The 26,497-nt window shown below is 33.6% G+C and overlaps 1 protein-coding gene across 8 annotated transcripts in view; it reads right to left on the bottom strand.

Moving 5' to 3' along the window:
* Window positions 1-6,299: 6,299 nt before the first annotated feature.
* The window catches only part of KLHL24 (kelch like family member 24), a 35,904-nt gene continuing 15,706 nt past the window's right edge, over window positions 6,300-26,497 (bottom strand). For all 8 annotated transcript variants that reach the window (XM_015599951.2, XM_025042304.1, XM_015599953.2 and 5 more), the window contains 5 exons: window positions 21,553-21,737; window positions 20,495-20,613; window positions 16,921-17,109; window positions 15,692-15,880; window positions 6,300-10,601 (listed from right to left, as the gene is read on the bottom strand). In XM_015599951.2, coding sequence (XP_015455437.1) covers window positions 10,401-10,601; window positions 15,692-15,880; window positions 16,921-17,109; window positions 20,495-20,613; window positions 21,553-21,737 — 883 coding nt within the window. In that variant the 3' untranslated portion in view covers window positions 6,300-10,400. The remainder of the gene's footprint in view (window positions 10,602-15,691; window positions 15,881-16,920; window positions 17,110-20,494; window positions 20,614-21,552; window positions 21,738-26,497) is intronic.

Raw genomic sequence — 26,497 nt, 5'->3', positions numbered from 1 at the left:
GATAAGGTCAAGGAAAGCCACTGTTATGTAAGATGCCAGAAAATCATTAAAGATATGATTTAACAAATATTGATAAGACTTTTTAGTTCCAGGCAAATTCAAAATTGGCCATTTGTCATTGGCACTCTACTGTCTAGCCATTTTCTCCATTTCCCTTCCCAGTGACCTCAGCTTTCCAAAACTATCCACTAAAGCATCTTAACCCCAGTTGATTCTTTCCCTTGAACTGGATTCTTGGCTAGATAGATTCTTAGATCTCACTAAATAAGAAATGATTCCTGACTTTTAAGAGTCCATTATCTGGGAGAGAGAAATAAAGAGTGAAGTAAACAGAAAAGTACTCCAAAAGAGATATATAAAGTGAGTACTGGGGACACCCAAGAGCTCATATAACTCAGACTGGGGGTTGGAACAGGGTGGTCACTGAAGCTCCCCTGAGGAAGTAAATCCTAGCTCTCAGAGAACACATAGGAGGTAGTTAGAGGCTAGGCACTCCAGGAGAAAAAAGTCAAAGCAGAGAGATGGGTAAGCCCTTGAAGCATTCCTTCCCACCTCCCCTACCCCACCTAAGGTTTGAGAAATTCTATATTGTATTTATTTTGGCAATAAGCAAAGCCTTCCTTTCCCTAAAGAATTCAGATCTCTCTCTGGCCCTCAGAAGCCAGGTAGGTGTATTTATTATAATGTCAAGCAACTGATTGCTTCCACCAGGGCTTTTGATCAAGGATTAAGTGAGGTAAAGATCAATTCCTTAGCAGTTATGGTGGATGGGCATGGATGTCCTATCCATATTATTTCTGTTTAAAAATCATTGTTGTGTATCAAGTATCTTGACCAATTTAGGTTTAGGAGTCATCAAATACAGTCAGAACAGAAGTCATAGAAGTGGATAAAATTACCCAGAATAATTATTTGCAGGGCCAGAAGAAAGCCTGATGATTGAGGATTTAGAAAAGAGGTAGAGGAAGAACCCACGAAAGAGAACTGAAAGGAAAAGTGTGATGATAGCCAAGATGAGAAAAATATAATCAAGAGCATTAAGTTTGTATGGAGCAAATGAGATAAGGACTTTGGATTTAGTGACAAAGATGTAACTGGTGCTCTTAACAAGGGTGATTTCTGTAGTAGTGTGAGTATGTGAGCCAGACTGCAGTGTATTAAGAAGTGGGGGACAAAGGAGAGACTTTTTAAAAAGTGAGTGGAATTAGAAGGGTACTTAGGACTGTAGAAAATATTTTAAAGATGGAAGAGGTTAGAGTATGTTTAAACACTATGAGAAAGTGCTCATAGAAAGAGAGGTTGTAAATCAGAGAAGAATGTAGAAGGAAGTTCCTAAGATGTCAGATAAGTGGAATTCAGAGTTTAGATGGAGGAAGGACACCTAAATCATGAAAAAGACAGAAGGTAGGAAATAGTTTTAAGAGAGAAAGATGTTAAGAGAGATTCTACTTTGTCTTTAAGTTTTTGAATGAGAAGGCAAGATCGACTTCTCAGAACATAAGAGAAAGCAGTGGAGTACTCCACGGTAGGGATAATGAGCTATTATGTAGAAAGGGGAAAGAAGGAGAGAGAGTAGGTATACATTGAAGGTTTGCCAAGAATATCTTGCCCGGTTGAGGTTGGAGATCACAGAATTTTAGAGGTATCATTTGTAGCTAATTGATTTTTCTCTCCCAGTGCGCAATAGCTTGAGTGGGAGTAGAGAAGGCCGACAATTGGGTTGATATACATGTAGGCGGTAGGAAAGTTAAGTGGAATGGGAGAGCAAAAGGGTGAACAAATTTTGAGTGCTGGTGAAGGTAGTTGGAGTGATATTATAATTATGGAATGCAGGCTGGGAAGGAATAACAGATAACCCAGGGGCCTGCATAAAGAGATGCTAGAAGATTGGAGATCTGGTTAAGGTCACATGGAAAGTCCTAGAATGAGAGAGGTGGAAGGAAAGGAAGGCTGTAGTAAAAGACAGAAAGGCTTTAAAGTTTAAGGTTTCATAGGAAGAATAATTCTGAGTGATGAAACCATCTAAGGCATCGCCTTGTCTGTTACTGGAGTGAATGGGGTGAAGGTCTGTTGATGAGAGGTCAAGGTAATGTGAGGCTAGAGCTAAGGATTGGATCCTATATGCTGAAATGACCCAGAATAGTGGAGGAACCAAAATTAGAGAGCAAGACTATGAGTCAGATGTCAAATTTGCTAATAAACAACATTGTGAATAGTAGGTATAAGGAAGCCACAAGCTGAGAAGTGGAAAATGCAACAAAGTAGGACATTAGTACAAGGTGATTTCCATGTCTCAGCAAGCAGCCCTTCCCTAATTGCTATGTATTTCTTCACTTGGCAAAAAAACTTTTGAAGGACAGGGCCTGTCTCATTTGATGTATCAATCCCACAGTACCTTGCCCAGTGTTTGGCAACAATTGGAAAGAAGAGATCATAAAATCTCTTTACTCTAAAATTGGTGATTCTTTATTCCTATTTATACAGTTCTAGTACCTAGAATGCCTAGACCTTTCTCTACCATGCTATTCAGTATTTATTTCTTCATATATCATCTTCTCCCATCAGTCTATGAGGATAGAGACTGTCACATTCATTACTGCCATCCCAGCAAGAAATGCCTGATCCACATTAAAGATTCCAATGTTTGCCAAACAAACAAACAAACAAATAAATAAATGAAATCTTTAAGCTGTTAATGACTATAATTCTGATTAAATATCATCGTTAAGTGCTAAGTGCTTTTACATTCTAATTTAATCCTCTCAACAAGTGGAAGTGGGAAGAAGGGAAACCGAAGTTCAGAAAGGTTAACTATCTTGCCCGAAGACACACAGGTCATAAAGTTTAAAGTTGGCATTTGAGCACAGTTCTGACTTCAAAACTTGTTTTCACATCATGTTGTACCAAGCCTAGACAAAGTATAACAATTAAGACTTTTTAGGAGACCAGATTTAGTGTATAGTTTCACAGTGCTAACTTTTATCACTAGGGCAGATTCCCATGGGATTTTTTTTTCAAGTTACAAGCTTGCACTAGTCCTGTGTCCTCTGAGAAGCGGATGCCAAAATGAGATCAAACATGCAAAATTTTACTTAAAATGTGCAAGGAAAGGCCCTGGGAAGGAAAACATGGGTAAAGAAAGCCAGAGAAAGCTGGGAGCACCATTAGATCCTAGAAGCAGGTGAAGGAGAAAGGGAAAGAACATTGGATAGAAGCATCCTACATTGCCATGTAGTGTAATGAAGGTTATGCAAAGCAGGAGTCTTGAAGTTACAAACTGCCATCAAAAGGGACCTGTTGCCCAGAAACTGATGTGCTTTAGCATCTTTGCCACAAGTCATTGGCTTGCAGCAGCTGGTGGGAGGTGTGGCCTCAGCTCAAATGCAAGTTGGATTTCAAAGCCAGCAGCTGGGGAGATTAATTATGCTCCCCACGCTTGAAGGTCAGTCAGGTCCATTTCCAGGGCTGCCACATCATGCTGGAAAGCTTTTTGAAGGGTTGCTTTCTGTTTTACCTCCTCTGTTTACCCACCTGGGGACAGTGAATTTCTATATAGCCTTATAGCCTTACCATCTTTGGTATCACCCAGCAAATCTCAGTAGAATGGAGTGTATATTAAACAAGTAAATACTTTTTAAAATTCTCTCTCCTCCCTCCATTTGGACATACTTTTCTGAATAAAAAGGTATGAGTGCTCAAAGCTTTTGATTCTTTGGATTGATCCCACTTGAGGACTTTGGTTATAGCGCATTTGTATTATGTACTTGGATTATTATGTTTACCAAACTCTGACTCCAAAGTCCTGTTTTAAGCTCTATTTTGAACAGTCTCTTATATAGCCATAAACCCCAGAATTGGTGCTTTTATTCAGTAAAACATTAAGCACCTCTGTGTCAAGCATGGTATTAGAATACAAAAATGAACAAGCGATTTGTGAGTCTTAAATTGTAAAAGTGACTGAGTGACAACATGGAGAGGTCAATGCCATTGAAGGAAAAGTTTAATGTTCCTTACAGTTCCCCAAGAAACAAGAGGCACAGTATTCCATGCAGGGCCACAGGTGAAGGACCAGTGTTGGTCAGGAGATAGAGAGGAATGAAGGGAAAGTATAGGCCAGAGCCTTTTTGGGGTTTCCATGGGGAAGTCAAGGCAGAGCAGGGTAAACATCTTAGGATTGGCTAGTTCGAATAATTCTGGCCAACTTTGGGACATAGGGGCTGTTCTTAGTTGTTTGGTATACGGCCCCAGGATGATTTAGGGAGGGGAAAATTGTTTTGGTGTCTGAGTTAAAGGAAGTGGTTAGGGGTATGGGCAAGGGATTGGTTGGTTTATATATGAAATGCAGGTTCACTGACAAGTTGTTTGCTCTCTCTAGAAATTAACTAGTCCTGGGAGGGGCAGTCTCTCTCTAGCCATCAAGGTCCCCCCAAAAATGTCAAAACATCATAAGATATAGAAAACTTAAAAAGACCCCAACATAATTATTAGGAAGAAACCAATTTTTTTCATTTTCTGTCTCCATTAAGTTAATAAACAGCAAAGGAGCAGAAGGCAGGTATATCCAACCGGTTTTTCCCTCATTCCATTTAAGCATACGGGTGACTTTTTTAAAGAAAAAATTTAAAGTACAAGGGGCTCCTATTCTTTATCCATTGTCCATGGTTTTCTAAATATAAGCTAACAATTATTTTCAATTCTTTCAACTCCTGTCTTTGCCCATTGCCATTTTTGTCCTGAACTGGTTCCATGGAGAAGAGAGCAACATTTATGTTCTTCTGTGCCAGAACTGTGTTCACCCTTCAACATACATTCCTTGGCTACTGAGGAATTAAGTCAAATAAAAACAACTTTAACATTTATTATTTAAGAAGCACTCTGACTTGCCATTTTAGTGGTACAATTTAAAAACTAAGCATATAAAGCTAAGCATTGCACATGCTTCTATATTTTTGTGTCTTTTCAAAACTTTACTTTTGCTAATGTAAAATCAGATATTTTCTCTTCAGTAAGTTAATACCGTCTCCTTGACACCTGAAATAAAATTTCTTAAATCCTTTACCCTTGATGTACATATGTGTATAATATATAATATATAATATACATAATGATGTATAATATATAATATAGTAACATGTATATATGTCTACCTAGTTTACCTGGGATCTGTGGGATCTGTAGGCTTGTTGATTACTTAATACATTATTAGGGGTACTTTTGAGGACCAGATCAAAAGAACATTAGAATGCAATTGTTAAAAATCACTTTCTGGTAATTAAATTTTTTGAATAGGTAACAGGTCCATGTGCTTCAGCCTAAAATGTTAATTATACATATTTTATGTTATTGCATATAATTATATGCATATATAATTATATATGATTATGCAGTTGTTTCTTTTTTGCTTGTCCCTCAGCTACCATTTCCTTTCCTCATACACACTACTGTTTTTAGTTTCTTGTTTCTCCTTCTAGTTACTTTATGGATATACCAGTAGATACACACATATATTAATATGTTTTCCCCCATCTTTTTTCCCCACAACCACTTGGATATATTTAAAATAAAACACAACAACACATTTTTGGTAAACAAAATTTAATACAACCATGTAGTCAAGTAATAATGGTTAAAAGACATTTTATTAGATACACCTTTTAAAAAATACTATGCGCAAAACATATAAGTATTAATGTGCTACCATGGAATTGAAAAAAAAAAATTACAAAGCTTTTTTTTTTCCCCCCACCGTGAAGACTCTGGAACCTCTAATTAAAGGTAAATGACATTTGGCTGCCACAGTTATATACAAGTTGTAAAGGATAGTATACTTTTGTTCAACTTTACAATTGTGTTGTCTCGGCTCCAGAAACTCAACAAAAATTTAACTAAAGAAACGGTGGGGAGGAGTGATGGGAAAGAGAAGAGTAAGTACTTTTTTAAGAAAGTTAAATGAAAAAGCTTGTAGAGCAAAAAAAAAAAAAAAAAAAAAAAAAAAAAAAAAAAGTACATAATGGAACAAAAATAAGTAGATTTACTTTTTGGATATTACATGTAGATATTACAAATGATGTCTTCAAGGGCTTAATCGATGTCAGATGGACGTTTTTCTGAATATCTTAAAAAGCACCTTGGTATTAAAACCAATAAAACCCAACCCCAAAATATAAAAACTCCAAACACTCAGCCTCTCTTAACATTCTCATTTGGCCGAGCACCACACAGTTGGTGCTCATTATAAAACTTAAGAAGGACTTAAATGAAAAAAAAATTAAGTTTATTTACTCTATAGGAAACAAATATGAAACTTATCTAAGGTAAGCTTTATTTAGATTGGAAAAAAGTTGAAATAGCACTAGAGAACTTAAGGCACAAATTCAGATGCAGTGATTTTTAAAACATTAAAACAAATTCTTTTCTTTGGAACAATACACAAAATAAGTTATGACTGCTGCTGTTTTTTAAAAAAATTACTTATGATTATCTCTAGTACTAAGTAAATTTAATATCTAGGCAATCACACAAATGTAAAACATTCATATAAAACATTTAAAAATGTTTGAATTATGTTGAAAACATCTCTGGAATTATCAATTCACACTCCTGGCTCAAGTGGTTTCTGGTGCCTAGCATTAGATATGACGATAAGTATAGCTAGCTAGTCAAACCTATTGACTTAAAGGTCAACCAAATTGCCCCATTCTGGTTATGTGGTATGGTGAATTTATTTATTTAACTAAAAAGAATAATGGGGTGAGGTGATGTAAACTTGGCTTTCAATATAATGCACAACAAATTCTAATAAGGCCAAAATTATGTTGAGGTTAACTGGTGTCTTGAGTTTACTAAAATAATGGCAGTCCATAGGAAGCCTTTAGGAGACATTATCTTATCACTTGTCACCACATAAATAGCAATCTCTCCTCTTTGAAAATAGTCTGGAGTAGATGTCTTTTCCACATATAAATCTCAAGACATAGCAGGCACACACAAATAAATCAATCCCTCTCTTTTCACGTATGGATTCTCACAGCAATTAAAAAAAAAAAATCTATTGCCATATCCAGACAACAGGAAAAAAACATACCTGGTTTGCATATTGACAAAAGTAGTATAACTGAACCTTTGTCTTTCCTGAGTTTCAAAAAGGGTATTTGACAGTAGAGATACATAAACAATTCATATTCGCTAAGAGAAAATGTATCAGTCCACAAAACATTTTCATCTTTCTAAATGTAAAAGAATGAATGTTCAACCACCGCCATGTGTGAAGCCCCTTTACCAAATAAAATTTATTCTAGAATCATGAACCGAAGGTTACTTAGTTATGGCATTTTAAACCCCCCAAATAGGCAAAAATGACAAGTTAATACCCTCCCTGAGTATTTACATCATTTTTCTTAACAGCTTGTTTAAACGTAGTAAATATCTATATTTCAGTCATCTAGAAAAAAAATGGTTACTGAAGATCCAATAGGCTACGATTTCATACCTGTGCTGCAAAGTCAGTGAGAAGAGTAGAGAAGAAAAGGAAGGTCTTCAGTGGTAAGAATTAGACCACTCAATAGTTCACTCACATATAGGAACACATGGAAAAGAATGCAAATTCATGAAAAAAACAAACTGTACTTTTCTGCTGATCCACAAACCATAACCTTCAATTCCCTTTCCCACCAAGTGGGTTTAGCAAATACATCTCTACCTCCAATATGTTTTCTGACCTTGTAAAACCATATGTATTATATAGATTCTAACTGTATTTGTCATCATATTAATATTCATCATGTACTTTCAAATGTAAAACGGTATTCTAGAAATGCCTAAATAATCTTCTGGAATTGAATTTAATAAGGTCAATTATTTTTTAATTTATGTGCTTTTTTCTGACCGTTACAAACTGATACAATTCTGGGTGTTTGTATATATGTGTGTACATGACCATACTATCAACCCTCATATATACATGTATATACATATATACTAACCTGAAGGCTTATATGAGCATTACCTATCAAAAGAAAATCAACTGTGTGATGACAGTAAGAATATAATTTGACACCAATTTGGTTGATATATTTCTTTTGATATACTAATTATAGTCTAAAATTCTTTTTTAGTTTATCAATGCTAATATCATTATTTATCAAAAATCAGTAAAGGAAGGTAAACAATTAAAGGAAATTAAACTATCATTTGGGTAACTTTAAAAATGGTTACTCTGATTTCCTAGTTTTCAAGTTAAGTTCTTAATGGCCTATTTAATTTATGTAGCTTTAAATTATGTAGAGGAAAAATTAGACAATATTGGTATGAGGCCTATATTTAAACGAATTCTGTTTTATCAAATTTCATTTCAAATTTACTATAATGAACACATGAATATTAAAAATAAGTGAATAACAAAATATAAGTAAATAGTTAATACTTTTACAATAGACAAAAATACTAGAATGCAAGTTATCTTGAGAAAGAATTTTTGTGTGAAGTGTCTGTATTTATGGATGGACGTCATCTTACAAATAAACATGAAATAACAAGTATCATTTGTATAATCCTCAGCATTTACACTTTTCTCATACATTATCTCAATTTCTGAACTAAGTAGGTTCCATTATCTACAAGAAGTATAATGCAAAAGTAGATGTTTACTTGAAAATTAAAATAAGTATACTAATTGTACCTACAATTGTCTTTCAACCAAAATGACAGAACATTGTTTTTTGAATTGCTCTAATAATTATCAGAAAAAGGTACATATCATTTCAAATTATGATTCAAAAAGTAAAAATTCCCTAAAAATGTGTAAGTTTTTCAGAGTTTTCCTCAGAATTCAGATTCCAGCTAAGCATCCAAGTTGATGCTGTAGTCTTTATTCGAAATCTCGGTATCATTCTATGTTGAGAAAAAAAAGCAGTTTATCAATATTAAGTTTTCAATTACTACCTTGGTTTTAACAAAAATCTGGTGACACTATAATCAGATATTTGCACCATCTCTCCTATGACAAAGAGTATATAATTATAATGTGAGATGACAATAGTGCCTGAGAAGTTCCAGGCTACCTGGAACATCCCTAAAATGTTGTAAATTATATCTATTCACCCAGAAATAACAAAAATCACTTATGTTGTAGTTCCTGATACTCCATTTGCCTTAGAAAAAATTTTATATTCCTCTCTGAAAACTTGTAAGCTTTATAAACTGGAGTTGGAAAATCGAGACAAGGGCAATTTGTTGTATAGAAGTTTGAGAATGTTGATCAATATTTTACACATGGGTATCAAAAAACAGATTTATCTTAGAAGACTACAACTATTGCTGTTAGTTTTTTTCAGATAGCTAATTTTAAAAGAAAAATAGACCCACTGAGATAGGTAGTCCCCGGTTTATCCTTTAAAGACAACTTAACAGTAGAGACTCCCAGGATTTTTAGATGTTCACAAGAAAGTAGGATAACCAGGGAGGAGGCCCTCACCCAAAGCACCATACTAATGAGGTCAAATCCTACTGGGCTAGGGAGAAAAATCTGTCCCTGTTTTTCACAAGGTAATATTGTGAAATGGATTTCAACTCCTTTGCCAGGTTCAAGAAAAGGAACTTCCTTAGAGGATTCAGAGACGATACATTAATACTTTGAGAGCCACAATGAGTCATTTTCCCTTCAATGGGTCTTAAATAATTTTTTCTTAGGAATTAATCTGTTATTTTAATTCCAATTTTAGGAGTATCTACTTTTGTATCTCCTACTCAACCTCTTCTCAGAAATATGTTTAATATAAGACAGCAATTATAAGAATAAAGTCATGATCATTTAATATTTTATGACTCTCAGATTGTTGTCATCACATTTTTATCAATTACATAAAAAAAACCCTCAAAATTAATCAGTTTGGATACAGTTTTAGTGACAAAGACTTTTAAAATTGATTTTTTCCCCTCTTAGAATGCATTCTGAGCATTACGTGAGTCAACCTAAATGAAGCCTTAAGTCATGCAATTTTTATATACACACGACTAAGTAAGGAATATATAGCCTTGCAGATGAACATATATAAATGAAGAGACCATTCACAAATTCCTAAAATATATGCAGACACATATATTTCCTATTTCCTATTCCACATATATTTCTTACAAATACTTACAAAGAGACATTCTCAAAGCCTGAGCAACACTACTATTACCAACAACAACAAAAATCTTTTTTTTTTTTTTTTTTTTCATTTACAGGTAAGGCTTTATTACAGTTTGAAAGATTGATATTTTGGGGGGGAAAGGCACCAGAATTATTATTTTTACTTTTTGTGTATATAGCACAAATGAGATATGCCAAGTTCCCACTCTGAGTTTTTAAAATCTCTCATCTTGGATCGATGTGGCTTCTTGGGTGAAGTATCCTGGCTTTAGAGCTTAAAGCATTTCTCATTGTATCTATGAATAGTCACACAGCCATGATAGGACACTGGCCTGGGCATTGCGGCTACCCCTGTGATGATACTTGTCGCAGGATCATAACAGAGAATAGTGTCTGTGGCTTCTCCGTTTTCCCGTCTTCCACCCAGGATATATATTTTACCATTACACACAGACATTCCACAGTTTTCCTGTTTAACCAAATAGATAAAAAAAAAAAAATTAACTGTTGAAGGTAACGGATTTGGTAGCAAACTGAAAAGTAAAATACAACACACTTTAACACAGTCAAAAAAAAGGAGACATGAAGTAAGTTCCTTTTGCCCAACTCTTGCTCTATGGGTGAGTGCTCTAGGTAATTTTGCATGGGTGAAGGGAGTGTTAAGACAGAATGTATGTTAGTGATTGGGGCCAAGATATGGGAGGTGAAGTTGGACTGGGGGTGGTGGACTGAGAAGGGTTTTAACTTCGTGATAGTTGAAAAAAAAATCTTGCTTTTCCTATTACAGGAGGGTCCTTTATTACAGAAGGTGGCTAAAATATGACCAAATGACGGGGCACATTATTTATTATATGAGATTACCCACAAGTTAAATGAATGAGAGAAAGAGTTATAATTAAATTAACAAAGCGCTATTAGGGCCCTTGGCTGGGACACAGGAACTCGCCAAATAACTTTTTAACAGTTCTTTCCACATAATGGAAATTCTTAGCTGAATTGTATTCTTCTCTATCAACAATATAATTACTATATAAAACAAATATTCTTGCAAGGATGAAAGTGATTCTTCAAAGAAAGAAGTTACATTAAATTGTCTCACTATTGCATGGATCTGGTTATGCTGCGGGTCAAATATTCTATTTACATTTCATTTTAATTGAGAAGGTTATTGCATATTATTATCCTGTTTCCACATAACCAAGAATGAGATGGTTCTACTGAGTACAATAAACATTTTTTACTTGACTAGATTTGTTGTATATCTATAAATTTTGCTGTTGTAGAAAAAAATCAAATTCTGGTAGACTTATATAATAGAAGATAGTATCTTCAGGTCTAAAAGAATTAGTGAGTACTTAAAAATGCCTATATTAAGAGTTTTTATATACCCAGAATAACTTGGCCAATTATCATTAATAAATAGTTTATCCAGAATACCACCCATGAATTGTACCAATTATGTACCAAACTATAACATTTCTCATCTAAAGAACAATAAGCTCTTTCTATAAATTCCAAAAGTTCTGAATACAATAAAAAACAATGACATCCTTAGCTTTCACAAGCTTCCTTACACTATTGAATCTTATAGTTACCTTGATGATGATTCTTAAACTATATAATTACAGGATCTTATTATTAACATCATTTCAGATATTCAAGTTCAGAATTAAATGAAGCAAGCAACCTTGAAAACAGTTTTTCATTCATATCAGGAAATTACTTGTACCAGATATAATAGTTTATTTTGCTCTATGAGAATCTCAAGAGTAATCACAGCTAGTAAAAAAAATTAATCAATACATGAAGTTATTTTTCAAGACTAAAATGAAACATGACCCAAATATTGTAATAAAACCCCTCTCCTTAATTATTATTTTAAAATACTGCTTAAATGCCAACAATAAAGAAAGAGAAATCGGATTTCTTTTCATTTGTTATTCTAAACTTTAATGATATCTTAAATACCTGGTCTACTGAAGGCTAAAAAAAAAATCTTTGTCATTGACTTAAGAAAAAAAATCCCACAAATTTTTAAAGGATGTTTCTGGTGAAAGTTAAAGAGTAAAATATGTTTAAAATAGCAAGTTGTGGCTTCTGGAATTATGCAAAGTCAAGAAGCATGATGGGGAGGAATAGATGGCGAAAATGCTGGGTCCATTTGGGCTACAAAAAAAAGAGCTCATTTTTGCACTCTTTCTTTTTTGTTATTATCAGGGTTCTAAATGTTTTAAAAAACACAGCCTTAGAGTTAAGTAACTGTCTACCATACAGTTACAGTTGACTTATTCTTTTCCATTGATTAGCATTAAAAGGGTAGGCAAACAGAGATGGTTCGAAATTTGCCTATCAATAATATATACATAGATATACTTAAAGGTACTAATAGTAAGAATGGACCGGGGAGAAACAGATAATCCCAGAAATCTCAGTATTGTTTGCTTCAAGAGACTTGACATAGAATATTAGACCCAAACTTCAGTGCTTTGTTTTTATAATAGATTTAACATATTTCTGATCTAAATGTTTTTTCCTTGAAATTTCTGACATCATTGTTATTCATTGCCTAAATAGAGAAAATGTGCCATGTGTGTCCTGTGTGTCCTGTTGTTTGTTTCTCAATCATTTAGTTAAGAACATAATCATTGTATGCCCTGCATTATGCTAGATGCTGGCAATTATCTTTCTAAGCCCTGTTATAATTTTATACAGTATAGCCAAGTTCTAAATGAATAGTAATTCTTAGTGAAAATGTATTATATTTTTAAATAGTCACTGTAATAAACCAATGGAAAAAAGCTTTGTTAAAAAAAATATAGAAATAAGTGTAAACGTTTGTCACACAGATGAATGTTAACCATAATGTGAGTTCTTATGTCGTAGGGCACACACTCTCCCCTTTACAAAGCTGGACTGTCCCTTCCAGGAGAGGCCACTGAGCTAGAGAAATGTGATTCATTTTACTTAAGTGTGATATTAGAGGGATAGAAGATTATATTCCCTCTATATCATAAAGCTGAAGATTTTACTATGTCCCTTCACCAGGTGGGGAAATTTTACTCTGAATACATTCCTAATTGGAGACTATAGCTCAGTGTCAACAACTTTAGAAAAATTGTGTTATACTCAAACCCTACTGATTGTCGTTATAGTCTATACCTCTTATGTAACTTGCAGATAAGATTGTCTTCAGATTAGGTCCTTCTGTTACTTCATTGTCTCATTTGTTTACTAATTTAATAAATATTTACTAAGCACCAATAAATGCAAGATACATAAGAGATGAGTTAGAAAAAAAGTATCCTCAACTGAATTTCAGCATAAAAATAAACATTTATATACCCATAAGGGGATATATGACTGCCATAATAGAGTTGTAAGTGCAATGACAGATCAGGAAAAAAAAAAAAAGACATGAATTCTGAACAGATAATCTCAGTTTGCTATAACTATGGAGTGGTCCGAAAAATGTGTAGAATTACAAGCAGAGAAGGCAGAAAAGGCATTAAAGGCTAAGAGAACAGAATGAACCAAGGCAAGAAATAGGAGATATGTATAGTGAATACAAGTAACTGATATTTAATGTAATTGGTGTAAAGTTGCAGAAAGTGAAGCTGAAAAGGCAAGCAGAGGTCAGACAACAGAAGACTTTGAATGAAGTGGGATAACTTTTGGATTTTATTCAGTAGGTTTCCAATCAGAGAAAAGACATAATTATGTTTGTTGGAAAATAATTGGTAGCACAATGGGTTAGAGAAGCAAGACATTAGAAAAAGGGATACTAGATATTTTAGTTTAGGTAAGAATAGGCACTGAAAAGAAAAGGAGAAACTCTGAGGACATAGAACTGATATGCTAGATTTATTCAATTTAAAAGAAAGTGAGGAAAATCTAAAAAATTAAGTTTCTAGGTATGAAATAACAGGAAATATATATATATTTCTCTCTTCCCCCAGTTCCTGACACAGAGCTCCTAATCCCTTGGAATTTCCTGGGTGATAGGAGTGTCTCTTGGTGGGCTTCTTGATAAGGGCTGGTCACCAGAAGGATCAAGCCATACACAGAAGCTTGGAACTTTCAGTCCTACCCTCTATTCTCTGGAAAGGGGAGAAGGGCTGGAAATTGAGTTAATAATGGGTAATGCCTACATGATGAAGCCTCCATAAAAATCTCAAAGTACAGGATTTGGAGAGCTTGCAAGTTGGTGAACACATCCATGTTCTGGGAGGGTGGTGTACCTCAACTCCACAAGGACGGAAGCTCCTGTGCTTAGGACCCTTCTGGACCTCACCCTATGTACCTCTTCATTTGGCTATTCATATGTCTCTTTTATAATATCCCTTATTACATAATAAACTGGTAAACATAAGTAAGTGTTGTTCTAGCAAATTATCAAACCTGAGAAGGGGGTTCTGGGGACTATGATTTCTAGCCAGTCAGTCATAAATGCTGGGGACAACCTAGGATTTGTGACTGGCATCTGAAGCAGGCGCAGTCTAGTGGGACTGAGCCCTTATCTTGTGTAATCTAACACTAACTCCAGGTAGATAGTGTCAGAACTGAACTGAATTGTAAGACACTCAGCTTGTGTTAAAGAATTGATTGGTGTTAGAATAAAACCACATATCAGGTGTCAGAAGTGTTTTGAGTACAAGGGAGATATAGAGTTTTTCCATTCACTAGGTTGTTTTGAAACAGAAAAAGTAAGCTTGGGGAAGAACACTCTTGGAAAACATCAAATAAGCAGTTGGGAATTTGTCTGTAGCACAACTGAGAGGTTTTAATGGAGATAGACACTTGAAGTCATCACTACTGGGCAGTAGGTGAGATCATTCAGGAATAGAGAATAAACTGGGAAGAGGGCAGGGAAAAGAGGCTCAAAGAATACCCACATTTAAGGGTTGGGTAGAAAAAGATAAGAATATGAATGAAAGTGGGAGAGTATTAGTAATGACCTTTGGGAGAACAACATCTCTAGAGTAGTATAGGTAGAGCCAGATCTCCAGCATCAGAACCATCAAGCATTTTGGTGGTAGAAAAAAGGAGTGTGGAGCCATGAATCAAATGCTGAGCGAAGGCCTTCTGGAAGTAGGGGGTTGGAGGGGAAGTAGGGAGATAGATATAGGCTGGAGTGTGTGGATGAAGACACTGAGCACAGCCATTTCCATTATAACAACAAAGAAACCCCACAACAAAGTAGCTTCTTACTACGGAAAGAAAAAATCAGTTTGAGAGTATTTCTTATCTTTTGAAATATGCAAGAGAGAGCTAAGGACCAAAACAAGATTCAGAAAAAGGTCAAGGGGAAAAAATCAACAGACCAAGTGCAATAGCTATTTCACCATGGGATGGTAAAAAGTTAAGATATTTCAATAAAACAATTCCTTGAAAGGAATTCACAACAGGTATACTATATGCTTTATGTGGAGTTTTAAAATATTATGAAATAATTCAAGCACATATGAAATATTTTAATAGTGGAATTACAGTATATTCATAATGATCATGTACTTGGTCCCTCCTATATTCAATTTCTTTTGGACTGTTTTATGTTATTACCTGCCGGCTGAATGTATTCTGTACATGCATCCAGTAATCTTCAACTGGATCATAACAGTATATTGCCTTGGTCAGTCCACCAGCAACATATATCAGGTTGTTTAAGGATACAGCTGTTATACACCTCTTGGCAATTGGGATAGCTGCACGAAGTAGCCAAGAATTGGTTTCTGGATCATAGGACTGAACCTAATAATATATAGAAATATTTAATTAAAAATTTTAAACAAAAGTGTAAATTTGCTTAATAAAAGGTTAACCAGTAAATAGAAACATGATTAAAAATCAAATCCCATTAATTCACAGAATTAAGGGAGGTTAGCTTGATAGTGAAATGTCTGCATTATGAAATTCTCAAAGGAAATACAAATTTATTACTATGAAGCTGAATAAAGTAACAGATTCATTCTAGGATGAATGGCTACCAGGTTTGCTTTACTTTTGTCCAGTAAAATTAACAAAAAATTGTGTTATATAGAATTACTATGTTTCGATCTGAAAATAATTTCTTTACTCTTTTAGGGAACCCTTTTTACAAAAGAACACAAGGAAATCTCAATTCAGTATACTTTGAATCATCACAAATTCTGGATTAACAAATTTTAAATATGTAACTTTTGACCACGTTATATTAAAAGTTAATATAGAAAAAAATTGACAAAATTCAGCTAACTATTGCTAAACTTATTAGACAATAGATAACCTGTTTCCAGAATAAACATGGTATTTCCTGAGATGTCAAGGTGGCATAAGGTCTTTTGTCTTAGCAGTTCAATGAAATGCAACAACTTTGAGCCATCCTCTATTTATATTACAGAGGTTTCCTCTCCTCTTCTTCATTCTAAAAATACTTCTAAAGTATGCAGAAAATGACCCAGTTGGAAGCAGTATAATTAGTTACTGTCTAACCCTTTGCTAATTTGCTTCCAGTTTTTTGATTCTGAAGACTATAAAAGCAAAAGGTTTAAAACAATTTATTTAGTATAAGATCTCAACATTGAGATTAGTCTCATTTCAAAAAGACTGGACCATGCTTTTTACAGCAAATCGTTAGCTATATAAGGATCTCACTTTAGCAACTCGAAATTCAGTGTTCTCCCCCTAAAGTATAAAGTATCAGTTTTTAAAAGGCTCTTCGCCTAAGGGACCTTGCTACCTACTTGATAAGCCTTCTGCATTTCTGTTCTTGTATATATCATTGGTAATTTCTATAAGAGAACATGGCTTACCTTATCAGAACAAGTATTATCATCAGGTCCTCCACCAATCACAAACAATTTGCCTACACAGCTAGTCACAGCAGGAGAACTCACTGCTTCCTTAAGGGGAGCAACTTCAGTCCATCGATTTGAAAAGGAATCATAACATTCTACGCTGCTAAGTCTGTTTTGCCCATCATAGCCTCCAACAACATATACCTATATATAAAATACAAGGAAAAATCTAAATTATCGAAAGTCTGAATTTTGAACTAGTTGGCTAAAGAAGTAAATGATCTCTCCCCATAAAGAGTCCTTGATAATCATAATTGCAATATATTTAGCTCAGTTTCTGGAACTTTTTAAAACATTTCATCCTCTTACCACCATCAAGGAGTCTTTTTATACTTTTTTTTTTTTAAATAATAGCCCCCTCCAATGAAAATTTAATATCACAGATAACTGTATATCTGTTTATGTACTATATGTATATCTGTGCTTTATATATGAAACAGTACAATTTTTTTTACTCGCTCAAGAACAAATTTTCGCCTCCTTAGGGATGGTACTGCTCAAGTTGAGAATTACATGATTTAGCTTAAATGTTCAAAATGGATAATGAAAATATTTGATTATGATAAAGGAATAAAGCTATGAAACTAAAATATTAGGTAAGGATTACTAGACTGTAAGATCTTTGAAGGCAGGGCTTATCTTTTTCTTCATTTTAGCCTCTCTGACATATAGTGAACTCTATACTGTATATTTCAAAGGGCTTTCGTATACATTTTCTTTTCACAAATATGAGGAAGGTAGGGCAAATTAGTATCTTTATATGCCAGATGAACTAATCAACAAGCCATTTATTAAATGATTTATTTGCAAAATAGTCCAGAACATCATGAGATATGTAAGAAACTTTTAACTTAAAGGCGTTGTCCAGTTTAACACCCACAGTTCTTTTAATGGACAGTCATCATCAACTCTTCCCTCCATATCTAATTAACTACAGTCTTCTTTTACAGTATCTCTCACATCTGTCCCTCCTTTTTTTTTTTTCCCATTGCCACTATCTTCCTTCAGGGTCCATGTCATTTCATACCTCTCAATTAATCTTCTGGCTTCCACTCTAAACCACAGATTAATCTTCCCCAAACACCTCATCAACTCCTTTTAATAGTTCAACAATGAATGCCTAAGGGTTAAGGCCAAATTTTATACATTGTCATTCAAAGTCTGTCCACAATTTATCTTTGTGTTACAATTTCTATAGCAGCCAAAGCCATTACTATCTTGTATTTCTCACATTATGTTAAAATGATCTTTTGGTGGGTTTGTTCTCCCAATACCATGCAGCTCAGAGAGGTTAAGTAATTTAATCAAATTATGCAGTTAGAAGGGGGATGGAAACTGTGGTACAATGTAGCAACCAAGAACATAGGCTCTGAAGTCAGGAGAGGAAGTGTTCATATGTAGCTCAGTCACACAATGTAAGACCTTGGGCAGCTTACTTATCCTCTCTGAGACTTAGTCTTAATTTCCTCAATTTAAAAGTGTGGACAATAACAGCAGTTATCACATAATATAATTTTGAAGATTAAATTTTAATACTACTTTTACACATGCATAAATTAAAAATATATGTTGTGAGCATCAAGATAAAAGGTCTCTGGATTAAGGAAATCTGAGCTTTTGCTCATGCTTCATCATTTTCTGTGTAACCTTGAGCAAGTGACTTGATCTCTTTGGATTCAGTTTATGACTTAAAAAAGGTACATTAAGTTTTCTCTAAGATTCCTTCCTGCTTTAAGATTCTATATTCCAAATCATCCTAGGGTTCTTTAACTGACAGATTTTATAAATGTAAATAATTTTATAGGTTTGAATTCAGCCTATATTGTAAGTTTTAAGATAATGTAAATTTTAGGATTGAGTACTTGTTGTGTAAGGTAGGAAGGATTCCTCTAATTTCTTGATTTAATGATTCTAAGTTTTGAGTACCTTCAAGACAAGTATACTAATATTTCTCAAAGAAATTTGTGTTCACCAATCCATATATAGCATTTGAGACATAATCATTTTCATTGCCTTTGTTTGTCCAGACTAAATAATTGTAACTTTTTTAGTCAGAAATCATCTCTTTCCAATCCCTTATTTTAATTGCCCCCTTTTAGTAATATTCTGTCATTTTTGAGACATAGCTACCAAAACTATATAACACAGTAGGGAATGACAAATCAGTCAGTTTAGAAAATATTTTATTTCTAATACATCTCTCTCAAAGTCCTCGTTATTTCAATGATCTTGTCGATAGCAGCAGCACACTAGATCAATATCCTTGGGAACTGACAGTAGCTTTCTAAACTGTGCTTTGAGAAGCTCTAGAATTCTTTAGTACAGACATTTAAGGAAGCCTCTGTGGCAATAGGGGGGAGGGGAAAAGGACTGATGGGAGGCTCGGTGGGAAGGGTTCCTGGCACCATCTCTGTTTCCATTAGAGCAGTTTTGTTTTCTCATTGGTGGCTCTAAAATGTCTCCAGAGGAGTGCCTAAGAGGTAGTGATCTTTTCGAAAGGGGTGCTAGGGCAGAGGTCTCCAACCCCTGGGCCATGGACCAGTAGCAGTCCATGGCTTGTTAGGAACCAGGCTACACAGCAGGAGATGAGTGGGGTGGGTGGGGCGAGTGATTGAAGCTTCATCTGTATTTGCAGCCACTTCCCAGTGCTAGCATCACTGTCTCAGCTCCAGCTGAGATCATCAGGCATTAGGTTCTCATAGGAGCACCGGTCCCTGGGGACCGCTGTGCTAGGGGACCAGTCAAAAATACATGTACAAGCCAAGTATGCTGCTTTTACTTAGACTGTTCATTAATTTGAGGTGGCTTGAGAAGAGGCGGCAAAGATGGAGGTAGGGAAAAGCTAAAGAGCCCATGTTAAACCTTTGTGTAATTACTATATATTTATCTGTTTCATGGAATAAATTTTTCAAATGAGATTTAGCTTTTAAAAAGAGGGTGTAGCTGCTTTTTAAGTTTGTAACCACTAGTCCACAAGTGATTCTCAAGTTCCTAAGGACAGCAATTGGTTCAGAATCAAATTATGTATATTTTTTATATGTATTATCTGCAGTCGATAAGAAATTTTAAAATATGTTAGTGAGTTTATCTTATCATTTATTTTCAATTTGTTTGGTCTCTACTTATATGAATAAAAAAGATAAAATAACATCGCTCTAGATAAATATATCTCTGCTTGACTGCCTAAGTCAGTAAAAGGAAAAAGATTGCTTGGATTAGACATTGGCCTGTTTTTGTGCTTGATGTAACTCCTTTATTTTCGAGTGCTTCTTAGGCATTTAGACTCCAATGGTGCATGAAAAGAGAAATGTGCTGCACTGCCACGAATTCCAAATTGGGAGAACAAAATATCCATTCAAAAGTACAGTGTCAAACTGTTTATATCTTTAGTTTATCTACTGAGGTTAGAAATGGAAGGAAATACAGTTTGAATCCAAAATACTCAGAGGGTGACTAAAATGAAGGATTCAGCTGTGGTATTTATTTTGGAAATGTACCAGCAGTAGTAATAAAAAGTGGTTTCTCTTACTTTACCAAGGAGGACAGCCATTTTGTGACGCCATCTGCCTTTATTTAGAGAAGCAACTCTGATCCAAATATTTAACTGTGAATTATAAATCCAGACATCACGGCCATTTATTCTTCCACCTTTAATGAAAAAAAAAATGCACACACAATATACATATATACCAACAATAATATATGTATATAAACATGGGGTTTATTCACCCAGTCCTAGAATTTGGGAATTCAAGGACCCCTTAAAGATTAATAGAAATAGTTCTACAGAGCAGATTTAAACTTTGCCAATTGTTATCTCAAGAAATAATAATTACAGATCCCAAATAAGAAAATGTAGACTATGAATTTTACAAATGCATTGTTAATTTTAACCATAGTTAATTTTAGGAGTCAGATATCATCAGAAGCACCCAAACAACAGAATTATTTTAAAAGGATTTTTTAAAAACCACCCATTTTTTAAAAAGCATACCATTGTACAAAAAAAGCATGTATTGTTACACTGTTCAATGTGTAGTAATACAGTAATCTGCAAAACTGGTAAAATTAGTCAACCAATTTACAGACTTCAGACCATAGATACTGTAGTTATATTTTGTATAAGTCTGTCATTTTATTGTCTGATCTGAGAGGTAACATATCGCATATTATTTAAAAAGTTCAAGAATTTTAAAGAAAATCCTATCTCATAAACTTTGGGGAGAACTTCAGAAAACAAGGGTAGGTTAGAGATACTGAAGTCCATGAGTACTTCTGACTTTGCATACTTTGTGTTTCTTAAAACAAAGTAAATAAGTAAAAGTTTAAAAGTTTATACCATGTTCTATTTGCATCTGAGAACAGTTAAAATATGTATGGTTAAAGGCGTTTTCTGATGAATCTTTTGTAAATCACTCTATATTACCTTGTGTCTGTTTTTAAAAGCAAAAAGTCATTCTTGGTTTTATTTGTTGTATAAACCCAAAGTGGGCATGTCCACTTTGACTGTTTTCTTTGAGACACTGTCATCATTTCAAACAGCCAAGTTCAAATTAAAAGTAGCTACTATAATAATTCTTTATTTACCTGAAACAAGAATGTCATTCCTTAGAGCACAGACCGCATACTCTGATTTGGTAAATTCTGGAAGCTTAGCCAAAGACTTCCATTCTCCTGTCACAGGATCGTAGCACTCAGTGTATGGAAGATTAAATCCTCCAACTCGTTCACAGCCTCCAACAACAACTATCACCTCAGAATAGCCAGTTGACCTAAAATAATTATTGTAAGAATGAATAAATTTAAATATACTCAAGGTTGTTTAAAATCCTAACAACATACTATTATCATAAAGAAAGTGGAACGTTCTTATAGACAGTTAAGCCTATTCTCTATGCATATGTGCCGAATAATACAGGCTACCAATTACTACTTTGAGAATATTTACAAGAGATTTAGTGAAATTTTTCCACAGAAAATTCCTATGGGTATTTTTTTTTGCCTTAAAATTGTAAAGCAGTCCAAAGATCCTACCTAACTCTATTGGAATCCTGGTAATATTAAGGATGACTTTCAAATAAAGTTTTGTAGCAATCCAGATACTTATAACCACAAGAGGTAAGATAATACACTTTTCCTAAGTGTAGGAAAATGGTGCTTTTTCATCAGATTGCTAGTTCTAAAAAAATTAATTCACAGTATAATCTAATACCCTTTAAAGGAGTACCACATGACAACATTTTGGTTAAGAACAGACTGCACATAGAAGGGTGGTCCCATAAAATTATAATGAAGCTAAAAATTCCTATCGCCCAGAGACATTAGAGCCGTTGTAACGTAGCGGCACAACACGTTACTCATGTGTTTATGGTGATGCTAGTGTAAAGAAATGTACTGCACTGCTAGTCTTATGAAAGTATAGCATGTACAATTATGTATATTATGTAGTAATTGATAATAAATGATAATAAATGACTGTTATTGGTTTACAACCATGTTATGGGTTTACTATACTTTTTACCATTAGAGTGTACTCCAAAAAAAAAGTTTGCTGTAAAACAGTATGCCATGTTATGTCAGCAGTAGCCTCATACATCTTGTGTTCGATTTAATCTTGTGTTGTTTTGTACAGTAACATGCTGTAGAGGCTTAGAGTCCAGGAGCAATAGGTTATACCATACAGTCTAGGTGTGTAGTAGGCTGTGCCATGTCAGTTTGTGTAAGTGACCTCTATGATGTTTGCATAATGACGTATCCCTGTCACTAAGCGACATGATTGTATATATGTATGTTCAGAAATTATTTTTTAAAATAACTTTTTAAAAGTTAACTAAGGTACTCCAACTCAAAATGTTGGTAGTTGCTAAAAATGTTAACAAAGTTATAATAAATAATGTTAAAAAAAAGCAAGATAAAAAACTGTACATAAGGTACAATCAATACTACATTAAAAAAGTATCTGGAAAGAATATACCAAAATGCTAATGGTGGTTGTTGCTGGATTGTATGGCTTCTCATTTTCTATCAAAACAATTTTTCAAAACGGTAATAAGCATGGAATATTCTTAGAGTAGAAGAAAACAACTTTTAAGGGTACTAAGAGGTTTACATTAAACACTGGCTTCTTTTATTTTGTAGTTTAAATTTAAGATGGAGACAGGGAAAACTCAGAGCTTATTCAAGCTTTTTCTGTTTATAAGGCTCAATAGATAGTTTTGGAATTTTAAAGCAACTTGACTTTTACTTTTTTTTGCAAATGTAATTGAAATGAAAAAGTCTTGTAATTGCATTCTATGGTTGCTATAATTTTAGGTCTCATGAAGAGACCTCATCTCTTATTTAAATGTGGAAGGAAAAAAGGCCACTGATTTGTAGTTTTAGTGTGATGTTTCACAATTACGCTAGAAAAAAAACAAAATTCAGCAATATTGATATGTCCTTTTAACAGAGGTGCTATATTCTAGCTCCATTTACTCACAGCTAATTAAATCATTCACCTATTCCATGCCAGGCATACTTTTTCCATTATAAAATCAGAAATACATACCATAGAAAAGAATTTTGTTCATAGATGCAATAAAAATTACTTTTAGGAACCCAGCAAATTATATAACCCTGACCTAGTACACAGTAAAACATTATCAAGAATCCAAATATTATCAATAATATTTACTATTTTCCAAATAATTCCAAAATGAAAATATTAAAAGTAAACAGAGGAGAGCAATAATCACTTAGTAGTATAACTAGTGATTCCTTCTTTCCATTGAAGTATCATTTTCTAAAATGATACTTAAAATACCTCTAAGACAAATCTGTTTGATATTCCTTAAAGCCTTATTGATTGACAAAACAAAAATTGCTGAATACTGTAACTGAGGTTTGATAACTTCTAATTGTTTTAATGTAAAATCAATGTAATTATGATGTATTATAGAATTGTTTTATATATTCCTTATAACATTTTATTTTATACTTTCCCTTTGCTTGAATTTGCTTGCCTATTTCAAGACTTTTTGGCCCAATAACATGTATCGTGTTGTTTTTGTTCCTTGGAACGAGAAAGGAAAACAGTACAAAAAGCTAATGGCTGAAAGATTTAGTCCCACTAAACAAAGGATCATTTCAGTGTCTGCTGGAATTTGCATTTATCTGATAGAATCAGCAAACAAGTAGTAGCTTTACCTGTACTAAAGTGTCTATTTGCAGCCCAATGGCTTTTAACTTAATTAGAGATGAGTCTGGTATTCTCATTAGAGACTGTTAAACCAATAAAACCATTATTTTTATTTCTTGATCTTGGGAAAATATTTATCTCAGGCTGAGCTGATTGCCTTACAAGAAGTAAGATACTCTAAATGATAATGACAACTAGAACAAAAAAGCAGTCAAGATGTGATAGTATAAGGTGAATCAAATTCTGGATACTCATACAATCTACATTTACAGTGAAATCTACTTTACTTTATTAATGATTTAAAGTGAAAATTCTGATTTTCTGTTGTGACGAAATAAATATTTGCTGCTTTGGTACTAAGTCTCACCATTTGTTTCTAGGAAAGTATGACAATCAAATTATCCTTTTTTTTTACAGTGGTAAATATATTTTTAAATCTTTTTTTATCATAAAGTTAAGATCAAAGATTACATTCTTTGATTTATGTGAAAGGTAAAATAATCATAAATTCACAACATATTTTAAACCAAATCAACAAAATGTGTATTAATTACCAGGTTAAGAATCTCAAAAGGTGAAATATAAAACTTACCAGTTGAAATAACAAACTCACTTATTATTAATGTCAAATACACCAGAGATAAGTGAATTGCCAAACTATCACCAACAAAAAAGGGTTGAAATGTGATTCTGGCTAAGGGGAAGAATAACTGAATACATGAAAAAAACACAATAGGAAGGTAGTGTGTTTCCAGATAGTAGGAAGTTGGGAGAGAAAAGGGAGAGATGTTAGTGATATAGTCTATTCACCTTTCCAAGACTCAAAAATTATTGAAAACCAAGATATTAAACTAAAATAATAGAGTAAAATAGAGATTTGAGACTTTAAGCCCTTAAGAGAAAGGATGGCTCTTTGAGTGAAGTATAGATTGGAAGACAATTTTATAGAGTATCTACTGAAACTAAAAATGCACATACCCTGTGACTGAGCAATTCCATTTCTAGTAATTCATGCTATAAATCACTAGTGTGTGTATGTAGACATATGTACAAGAATGTTCACTGAGCATTGTTTGTAATGGCAAAAATCTAAAAACAACCTAAATGTCAATAATTAAGAGATGAATCAAATAAATTATGGTATCTATAAATGGGGTAGTACACAGCTTTTAAAAAAGAATGAATTTGAAAATGTCCATAATAAAATAAAGACCTAAATGTGGTGATATAGAACAATCTCCAACATAGTTTTAAGTGATAAAAACAAGGTGCAAAACTGTGAGTGTAGTACCTTACCATCTATATAAACAAAAGTAGGGAAGTATGTGCACACACACACACACTTCTATATGCAAAGAATATTTTTTAAAAGAGTTCAAATATCTAGTAACAGGTCTCTTTTGGGAAGAACTGACATATCAAGTAGAGGGAGACTTACAATGCATACTTTGATGTAAAAATGTTTAAGTTCAAAATATCAATGAATTAACATATAAAAATTCATCCTATAATCTAATAGAATAACATTACTAAGAGAGACTGGAACAAAAATTCAGAACACTAAATTTTAGCGCTGACCCTGTCACTAAGTAACTCTGTTCTCAAGAGCAAGTTGGCTTGCTTAACTGTTCCTCGGTTTTATCATTTATGAAAATAAGAAATGAAGGGATTTATTAAATAATCTTAAAACACTATTTCTTTAAAAAGAATTTTTATCTTAGTTTTCTCAACTGGTTTCTAATAGGAACTTGAATCTTGTCCTCATTATGGCAGTTATGTTCCTATATCCATTATATAGGAACTGATTATTAGACAAGAGATAGTAGCTTTTTAAATCTTAGCAATCTCTGTTGCTCAATGGAGTGTGTCAAAGAGCATTGATTTTTTTCCTATAAATATGAACAATTTATGCTTAAAATAAACCATTTGATAGTGAGCATTTCTACCTTTCAAACACATTTCCTAGTCTATAAAAGTATAGCATAAATTTAAAATGTATTTTGATGATCTTCATGAAACTACCAATCATTTTTATTAAGCATTTTTGCATCAAATGCTAGCTTATGCATTTTTTCATATGACATCTCCCATCCTTACAACAATCTTATAAGATAGGCAGTATTACACTTATTTCAAAGATGAGTAAACTGATATAAAGAGAAGTTAAAGTGCCTTACCCAAGGTCAAGGAATTAACTAGTTGTGTAGAGCCAGAGTCAATCGGGGTTGTCTGATTTTGAATGAAGCCAGTATTCTAAATACAAAATGATGCTAGCACTTGGTGTTTATTAAAAATACTGTTATGTATTAGTATAGAGATTTAAAGTTGTGTAATATATATTAATTTAAAAAATGC

The sequence above is a fragment of the Pteropus alecto genome, unplaced genomic scaffold, assembly GCF_000325575.1.
Source record: "Pteropus alecto unplaced genomic scaffold, ASM32557v1 scaffold88, whole genome shotgun sequence".
In the NCBI taxonomy this organism is placed as follows: Eukaryota; Metazoa; Chordata; class Mammalia; order Chiroptera; family Pteropodidae; genus Pteropus; species Pteropus alecto.
This window is presented reverse-complemented; position numbering and strand designations above follow the sequence as displayed.